The 10,000-nt window shown below is 40.9% G+C and overlaps 2 protein-coding genes across 2 annotated transcripts in view; one reads left to right on the forward strand and one right to left on the reverse strand.

Moving 5' to 3' along the window:
- The window catches only part of LOC113809137 (peroxisomal trans-2-enoyl-CoA reductase), a 289,487-nt gene that overhangs the window by 35,268 nt on the left and 244,219 nt on the right, over positions 1-10,000 (reverse strand). The window lies entirely within an intron of this gene.
- Positions 1-10,000, forward strand: part of LOC138865027 (glutamate receptor ionotropic, kainate 2-like) — an 18,757-nt gene that overhangs the window by 5,361 nt on the left and 3,396 nt on the right. The window contains exons 2-8 of the mRNA XM_070133923.1: positions 1,764-1,990; positions 3,151-3,321; positions 3,586-4,430; positions 4,962-5,127; positions 7,523-7,764; positions 8,167-8,351; positions 8,813-9,052. Coding sequence (XP_069990024.1) covers positions 4,043-4,430; positions 4,962-5,127; positions 7,523-7,764; positions 8,167-8,351; positions 8,813-9,052 — 1,221 coding nt within the window. The 5' untranslated portion in view covers positions 1,764-1,990; positions 3,151-3,321; positions 3,586-4,042. The remainder of the gene's footprint in view (positions 1-1,763; positions 1,991-3,150; positions 3,322-3,585; positions 4,431-4,961; positions 5,128-7,522; positions 7,765-8,166; positions 8,352-8,812; positions 9,053-10,000) is intronic.

Here is a 10,000-nt window from a genome sequence, read left to right on the forward strand (position 1 = left end):
AGGTAAAACTTATGATATAGTTGGGTGTTCTGTGTTTTTTTTTAGTTTTATTTTCCTAACGGTCATCAATGACGGTTACACGCCGGAGTTCTTTCATATCCTTGCATCATTTTTTTTTTCTTTAAGGGACACTTTTGTCGCATAAGTGTTCAGTGATATATGTAAGTACTGTACATTCTTATTCCTTCCATTTACTTTTTTTCTTTCCCATGCGTGAGGTTAACCGTGACATATCAGAAGCATCGATGAAAGTGATTCAGACTTGTCACCTTTTTTCTTCTTTTTTTTTCCTGTCACTGAGTCTATTTTCTTTTTCTATCAGTGATCATGGTTGCGTGTATGGTTGTATAAGGAGCAATGACCGTCTTTTTTCTTTCTTTTTTGCATCGATGGGAGATTTTTGCTATAGACCATTATCAATTCGTGATGATATTGGATAGGTTTTTATCTGCATTCTTTTTTCTTATTTCTCGTTTCTCCTAACCACTGAAAAGCGATGACGTGTGTGATTATCTATGACAAATTACAACTTTATTCTAATGGGAGGTTACTGTAAGAGTTCAACAAACTCGTAAATTTTTTAGGTAGAAAATTCTCTAACATGACATGGGTGGTCCGATTTTCTGTACTTTCTTTTTGTCTCTTTATCTTCCTTCTTATCCCATTATGATTAATGTACGAACGTATAAAAATTCCGACTTCAACATGTGTAAACATAAGTATTACCGGATAAAGGAAATGTACTGATTAGTATTTATGATTTGCATATTAATAATCAGAACAGAATATTGGTTCCTGTGCACCCCTGGCTATAATTATTGAAAAATAGACAAAAGATTTGAAATAACTGGAAATATCACGATCGCTGAATATTTGATGCATCTCATCATAAGATCTGAGGTATTTTTGGGTAATTTTCCTGCCCTCGTTTTGCCAATGAATTCTCATACATGATATATTAAAACAATCCATGAAAACGAACACTTTCTCATCAGCTTTGGAAATGGACGCACTCTGTGTTGATTTTAAAATATATAAAATTAAAAGCATGCATTTCTCCTGAGACTGATTAACCAATGATTATTCTTGAAGTTACAGAAATCAAACCAAGACTTTCTGAATCTTTGTCCTTTCATGCATGCTAACAAACTCAATTACTGTGCATAAGAATTCAGAGCTTAAATCTGATATCACATTGACTTTCTTTATCTATGTATTGATGTCCAACGAAGCGTCCCAGTCATTCTAATAGCACAGTTATAATAACATTACTCGTGTCATCCTCAATTCATTCAATACTGCTAATATCATTTTTATTATTGCTTTGATCTTTGGCGCGCTTTTAAGGCTGGTATTATTAAGTCTTCTGTATCATGAATTGTGATACTCCATTAGTCGAAATATCTAGTGGTCTTCCAGTGTTTAAATTGACTATTAAATATATTATGATAATAAACATATTATGAACTATGGATATTATGATCATATACTTTCAACTGTGAACAATGAATATCATTATTACATACTATTACGATATGATTCTTATTATAATCATATTAATCATTCTAATATTATAAGATATATTGTTTTACCTCATTTTTTGGGACGGTACGTATGTTTATAACCGCTTACAATATCATTACTCTAAAGTTCTTAACATGGCCTTTGACCGTTGTTTGAGATACGATTATTATCACAACTGCAATAATCTCAATGGAAATTTGAATGAAAAGAAAATGAAAAATTTCCCTCTCTCTCCCGAGGCGTCACCGAAAGCAGTGCCCCGCCTCCCTCTTTCCCTGTCCTGGTTCCTGGCCTCGTTCTTGGCACTGGGTTCTGGCACTGGGTTGGCACAGAGCCAGACCGAGGCAGCTGGCTCTCAGGTGGGACAGCTTCTCCGGCAGGTGGTGGAGGAAAAGCTTATGGAGTGTCATCTCGTGGCGTTGGGTGATACGAACGCGCCGGCGAGCATCATGGCGACGCTGCTCAGGTAAACAAAGGAAGGAGCCAAGATTAGAATTTCCAATTCCTTTTTTTATTCTTCTTGAATGCTATTAGGCGCCGTCGTGGCTCAGGGGGATCGCGCTGGACCACGGTTTGGTGTTCGGCAAGGATGATCAATGATCAAACACAGAGCGATAAAAAGACTACTTGCATGAAGAAACACACACCGTTATATATGGACCGCTCTATTACGGATTCCATATTGGTCTTGGCATGGGTTTTTACAGTCGGATGCCCTTCCTGACACTAATCCTCTCTATTTATCCGGGCTTGGGACCGGCACCCACAAAGGCTGGCGTGTCCCTCAGGTGGCTTTTACAGTGGGCAATCAAGGTAAAGTTCTTTCACGCAATTCTTTTGCCTATAAATATTCAGTCGTATATTATAATTGTACTAGAAACAATTTGATTTAAAAAAAAATCCTACATAACATCACCCTTGTGTGCCTTAGGCCCGAATCAGGCTCATCATTTTTTTCAGCGGCCGCCATGGACGAGTCCGAGCTTTTAGACAGCCATTGGCATTAATGAGTCCTTTCAAACACGACGCCACAGTAAACGCTACTCACGGCTGCCATATTCACTACGCTGCTCCTTTCAGCCCGAAGCGTCTTTATCTACCTTTCAAATGTGACAATTGAGGCAAAACCGTGTCCTTTTCGGCGCTAGCTGGCGTTTTCCCGTTCAAAGAGGCCAGCAAAAATGTTGATGTCTGATAGAAAGCTGTAAAAAATCGCATGATCGACCACCGCCCACATACTTCCCACGACGCATTTAGTGATGGATGTCCCTCTACTAAAGCCCGGGATACTGTTGCTATTAAGGTTATTTATTAATTCTCCCACGGTGATGTGGGCCCAAACGATGCATTAAGCACACAATGAATTATAAACATACATATGTCACGTTCCTAGATGCCCTCACAATTAGCATTCATCCTTGTCGTGAGGACTTCGCCCAAGGACTGGCCATCGTTCACATCAGGACATAAAGAAACAGAAGTGGAAACACATCAGGAGGCATAAATATAAAGAAACAGAAGTGGGAAGAAAGTAAACAGTTCACTGCGGTATCGGTTTTTAAAAATTTCTCATAGGAAAAAGGGTATTTTCATTCCAAAAATAATCATGGTTTCGGTATATCGCAGGCACTTGAGTGAAAGCGGCTACCCCTCCCGGACGGTCGTAGACGTCACGAAACTGGAAGAATCACGGGAATTTTACGACCTACTAATGAAAGATCTGAAAGGACTTGGAATACTCAACTGCAGGGCTTTTCTGATCGACGTCACGCCACTCCAGTCACAGCCTCTGCTAAGGTTATTTTCTATTTTTATTGAGAGGCTTTGTGCCTCTTTGTGTTTGCATTTTCCTTCACTTCTGTTTAAATTATTCACGGCTGTGCATTCTTCCCCATTTCGTTATTTTTATTTATTTTCCTGTCATCTGCCTCTCTCACTCACATTATGTTTATCGTATCCATTCGACCGAAAAAGTCGCTATAGAACCTTACAAGCATGTAACACAGTCCAGATGCCTTCACTCCCCTTCCACATAAAGTGACTTCGAAATCACGTCCTCAGGTTCCTGGAGGACATCGAACTGTACAAGAAGTCCGAGACCTACGTCTTACTGGTCGGCCCTAATGACAGAGCTGCCGACTTCCTCTCTCACCCCGCCTTCCGAAACACAGCAAACATCCTTTACTTTGGACACCACCTTCGTCCGGCATCGAAGGACGTCCTGAACTTGATGTCACCGCAGGCCCAGTCCGCGAAGGGCACGAGGACACGGTCACTGAGGCCGCAGTTCTCTCGATCGCAGTTCGTCCGTGATAACAGGACAGGCAAGTGCCCAAAGAGGAAAAGAAAAAAAAAAAAAGCGAAAAAAATCGGAAGGGAACTACGGATATAATAACAGTGCGCCGCTGATAATCTAAGCGAGCGGAAGAGGTACTGATAAAAAATATATCTCTGAAGGGCCGAAATGCGTGCCACTCACGCCGACGACTAATGGCTCTAATCGATTACCGTTAAATGTATGACCTCACGTGCTGAGTCCAACCTTGCTTTCGAGGGAACTGGCATGTTTGGAATTTATTTTCATTCTTTACAGTCATGGCACGTACTGGCTTACGAAAACAGTGCATGGTTCTTAACTATATGTCCTCAAACGACAAACACACACACACTAATCTATGCTATCTTGGAATCACAACAATTGTATAGCGGGTGCATATCCCTTCCTAAACATTTATCTCTCCAATCGCTTTTCAACCAGTCATTGTCACGTGATCCTGCAGAGCGAGAGCAGCGCATAGCCGCGTACACCAGGTGCTTCTACTGCAACAACGGCGAGGAACGGCGGTACATTATTGACACGTGGACATCGCATGCAGGCTTCACGTATTCGGCCAACCTATTTCCAGGTATGATTTGATTAGGATGCGTTTCCTTTATATTTCAGTATTTTTTTTTCTTTTAAAGGGGCAAGAGCAAAGTTAGGGGCAAAGGAGAGAGACGGAAGAGGAGAAATTTGGAGAGAGGAAGGGGGAAAGAGGCAGAAGGGGGGAAGTTATAGATAGAGATGTCCATGTTTGCCTAAAGCAGTACTTTTCAGCTAACCCTTTTCCGGGTGTACTTGAATTGGCTTTGTGATTGTGTCTTTTCTGTTTTTCATCATTCTCTTTGCGGGGCGGGGTGATAGAGAGGGAAAATATAGGAGAAAGAGAGGCAAAGAGCGAAATAAAGGCTAGAGAGATCAACAGATGGATAATGAAAGGGTGAGGAGGAATTATAAGCTTGGATAACAACAACAGGTACATAGAAAAGAACAGACGAATGAAAAAAATGAGGATCCATACACAAATACAGATCACGAGATACATAAAAAAAACAATAAGAAAAACAACGCGGCCCGTGCACTGAGACCTTCAGCCTCCCCCCTCCCTCTCCCACAGACCAGTTCGAGACCTTCCACGGCCACAGGTTCAACGTGGTGGCCATGAACTGGTTCCCGTTCACCAAGTTCATCCAGCACAGCGAAGAGGGCGGGACGGTGGTCACGCCACAGGACTCGCTCGACATCCGCATGCTCAACGCCCTGGCCGAGGCGCTCAATTTCACGTGAGGAAGGGCGTGCGGGGCGTGGGTGTGAAAGGCGTCAGGATGGGGGATGAGTATATATATATATATATATATATATATATATATATATATATATATATATATATATATATATATGTGTGTGTGTGTGTGTGTGTGTGTGTGTGTGTGTGTGTGTGTGTGTGTACATATATATACATATATATATATATATATATATATATATATATATATATATATATACATTTAAACATACATATATAAATAGCTAGATAGATATATGTACATATATATATATGTATATATATATATATATATATATATATATATATATATATATATATATATATATATATATATATATATATATGTATATATGTGTATATATATATATATATATATATATATATACATGTATATATATACTTTATATATACTTATATACATGTACATATATATACATATATACATATGCATGTGTGCGCGCGCACGTGTGTGTACGATGAATATGACAGTATTTTCAAAGGTGCCGACAACTACACGATAAATGAACGAGCGTCGGCGAGGAGAATAAACGGCCGACTTTGAATGGAAAGCCTGAGATCGATTCTACATGTCAAGAGAAAGGTGGTCACGCGGATGCCATGTTAGTAGTGTATTTGTTACCAGTGTTCCGCCCTCGGAAACGTAAAAAAATATATAAAAAAGGGGCAAATATATGCAATAAAGACAGACAGGCATGATTTCAAAGGAAGGGACAAACAGGAACAGAACAATGGATGAGAAGCATAAGTCTGTCCTCCCTTTCAACTACATTATTGCCAATCAATAATTCTATAAAGAACGTACTAGTTAACTGCACGAAACCCATATTTTCGATTCAGATTCATGTTTTCTTTGTTTCTTCCAAGTAGCAATATTTCCTACGCCATCTGCTTGTAAAAAGTGTATCACTATAATTCGTTATAAAATAAGAGATGATTCTAACCACTTATTTTTTTATGACCTTACTTGTCTCCCCTCGTGGATAATCATGCCACACACAGGCCGCTGCCTAACACATTTCTGTCCATAATTTCTTCGTTTCACTGTACTAGTTAAACTGCAAATCATACAGCGCTATACAGTTCTCTTTTTCACTTATGTTTTAAACTCGATAAGCATTCTTGCTGTTTGGCTCATCCAAGCACTGTCTGTACAGCATCGAAGGCAGGATTTCTGTGCACCGGACACCATGATTGGCAATGATTGGTTTCCATTAGTGGGTGTCCTATGACACCTGCATGCGTCGAGGCGCCTTGATATATGCATATATATACATATACATATATATATATATATATATATATATATATATATATATATATATGTATATGTATTTGTATACACACACACACACACACACACACACACACACACACACACACACACACACACACATATATATATATATATATATATATATATACATATATATATATATATATATATATATATATATATATATATATATATATATATATATATATATATATATATATATATATCTGTGTGTGTGTGTGTGTGTTTTGTATGTGTGCTTGTGTGTGTGTGAGTGTGCGTGTGTTTGTGTGTGTTATACATATCTAGATAATATAAACCTGTACATATATGATTTAAAATATATATATAGTATATATCTGTTTGCATGCTTTTGTGCCAGTGTGCGCCATTGTGTACTGGCTGACTGTGGGTTAGACAAGAGGGACATGAACTGGCTCCCACATGAATTGATAATTTCCCTCCTTAGTCAGCGGGGGCGAGCCACTATGGCATGACACGAAAAATGAACCTGGTCACCATTTTTGGGTGGCTGCCACTAAAAAGTGGATCGTGTGTGGGCTTTTTAAAATCCTTTGCGGTCTGTATCTCTACTCTACACAGCGGCAAGCAGAACCCACAGTAAACTGCCTCTTTGCGGGGACTCACACGGAACAAAAAGCAAACCCCATAACCTAACATGCATTCTCCGTCGTTCTCCAGCAACGAAATGCAAACACAGACAAACAAAGAAACAGACATATGGGCATATAAACAGATATATCACACGACAGAAACAGAAATTATTTAAATGGGAAATATAGACAAACAAGCAAACAGGTGGGCAGACAGATCACTCGATATATAAACAAACACAGGCAGCCAAACAAGCTGTAGGGTAAACATAAACATAACAAATCAGATAACAGAAACAAACGACAAACATACAAATAAACGAACAAACAAACAGGCGACCAAACAGATAAACGAACAAACAAACAGGCGACCAAACAGATAAACAAACAGATCAGACGGCAATCAAAGGAGGAACCAAACGACAAACAATAACTACAAGAAATAAACCTCCCTCACCTTGCCAAATCTCCCTGAACTGCAGGTACGAGATGCGCACCCCGTGGGACAACCAGTGGGGGACTTCATCGCCGTCTGGGAACTGGACGGGAATCGTGGGGACGCTGCAGCATCATAAGGGCGATTTTTCTATGATGCTTTCGTGGATGGAGCCTCGTCTGCCTATAGTCGATTATTCTAGAATCTACGCGTCCGAACCTTTGGTCATGGTTACCTCGAAGCCTAAGCCATTATCACAAGCATTCGCACTCGTCAGGCCTTTTGCAGGTGAAGATCTGTAGTTAGATATAGGGAAGGAGCGATATATGACAAATGCCATAAGAATATTGATATTCCAGGTACGTCGACTATTCCGTTTATTTGTGCTTCATTTCTTTTTACAATATTGTATCTCATCTGTAATCTTGTAGCATTTTACTTGACTTACATGCTTGACATAAAAAGATTTGAAGTGAAAAAAATCGTAAATTATGATATTCTACTGGTTGTGCATGGGAGCTCATTGTTCTAGGTAATTAGGATAATAGCTATCTGTCCAGACATCTATATTCACTTTTAGGCTACGACGTCAGTTCAAGAACCCGAGATCGTATCGTAAAGACTAGCCCCATATTCTTACATCAGCCTAACAACCTCCCACAACTAACACCATCATCTCCCTCTCTCCAGGCAGCCTCTGGTTCGTGACACTCGCCTCCACCTTGGCGGCTGGCCTGGTGCTGTGGCTGCTGCAGCTGTGGTGGGCCAAGATGTCCGGCGGCGAGAAGCTGGAGTTCGGAGACGCCACGCTCATGACGTGGGGGATTCTGCTCGAGGATCCGCCGGTGAACATCCCGCGCAACGTCACGGCGCAGGTGAGGTCGGGCGCCAGCTGCTCTGCGGGCGCTGGCTCCCTCGGCCGTTGGGGGCGGGGTTCTTGAAGGCGCGGCTTGTGTGCTCTTATGTTCTTTCGTGTGGTATTGTTTTTGCTGTTGTTATTGTTATTATTGTTGCAGATGTTGGTGTTTCCCTTCATGATATTCCTTTTAATCAAGTTCTAACTGTTGACGTTAATGTTACTCTAGTAGTTGTTATTGACTAATGCCATCATTTTTTATTATTCATCATTAACTTTCTATATTTATTCATTATTCGCACGCACGTGGAGATGAAGATGAACCTGACACCCACCTTCTACAACATCCGAACCAAACCGCTAGAAGTAGCATTTCATATTTGAAAATAACGAGTCATTGCAGTCACGCTGCACAGACGAGCATTCACCCAAAGCAAGTGCCGACGAGTCCGCACCCACTCTCCCTCGCTCTCGTTGCAGATGCTCATAGGGTGGTGGTGGGTGTACTGCATGCTCATCACGATCACCTACAGGTCCTCCCTGGTCGCCCACCTCACAGTGCCGGGGAAGTCGCCCACACTCGACTCCCTCGAGGACCTGCTGGCTGCCCACCGGAAGGCCAGCTGGACGTGGGGCTTCGAACCCACCTACGGCTCGGGCTGGGAGTGGCTCAAGAGCAACCAGAACCCCACCGTCAAGGAGATCTTCAACAGCATTATGGTTTGTGTGATTGGAACATAGATGGCGCTAGGGGCACTATGCACAAACACCGCATACGACATAATACACCGTGGTCGTCAAAATAATCTTCAACACCATGGTTTGTATGGCTATTAAAAAAAAACAAAAAAACAAAAAAACACGAGAGGTAATATATGTAATGCACTATAACACATGGTACACCATAACGTACACCACAGCATATAGTGCAATGCGAATCTGACCGTGAAAGGGATTTTAAGCACAATTACGTAAACCATGTCTATGTGATGGGAATGAAAGGAAAGGGATATAGCCTTAATATGGTGAACAAAATAATGTGAAATACTGTCACATTAAGAAAGAAAACACTAAATCAAATATCAAATGTCTCAAATCTTTTGATATTCAAATGTTATCTAATTGTGTATTATTAGTCTTGCCGGTTGCAGCCTTGCTTAAACGAGTAAAATGCAAAACCTGCCTACATGGATTTCAAACAAATCAGCGGTAGAGAAAAAAAATAAGACAAAGAACGAAGCCTCTTGCACTGTAATGGCTCTTACATTTGTTTTACAATAAATCGAGAGAGAAAGAGAGAGAGAGAGAGAGAGAGAGAGAGAGAGAGAGAGAGAGAGAGAGAGAGAGAGAGAGAGAGAGAGAGAGAGAGAGAGAATGAATGAAGGAATGAATGAGAGAGATAATAAGAGAGAGCTATATAGAGAGATAGAAAGACAGAGATAGGTAGATAGATAGATAGAGAGAGATAGAAGGAGAGGGAGAGAGAGAGGGAGAGAGAGAGAGAGGGGAAAAGAGAGAGGGTGAGGGGGAGGGGGAGAGAGAGGGGGGGATAGAGGGGGAGAGAAAGAGAAAGTGAGAGAGAGAGAGCCAGAGAAAGAGATAGAGAGAGAGATAGAGAGAGAGAGAGAGAGAGAGAGAGAGAGAGAGAGAGAGAGAGAGAGAGAGAGA

Source organism: Penaeus vannamei, chromosome 19, assembly GCF_042767895.1.
Source record: "Penaeus vannamei isolate JL-2024 chromosome 19, ASM4276789v1, whole genome shotgun sequence".
Classification (NCBI taxonomy): domain Eukaryota; kingdom Metazoa; phylum Arthropoda; class Malacostraca; order Decapoda; family Penaeidae; genus Penaeus; species Penaeus vannamei.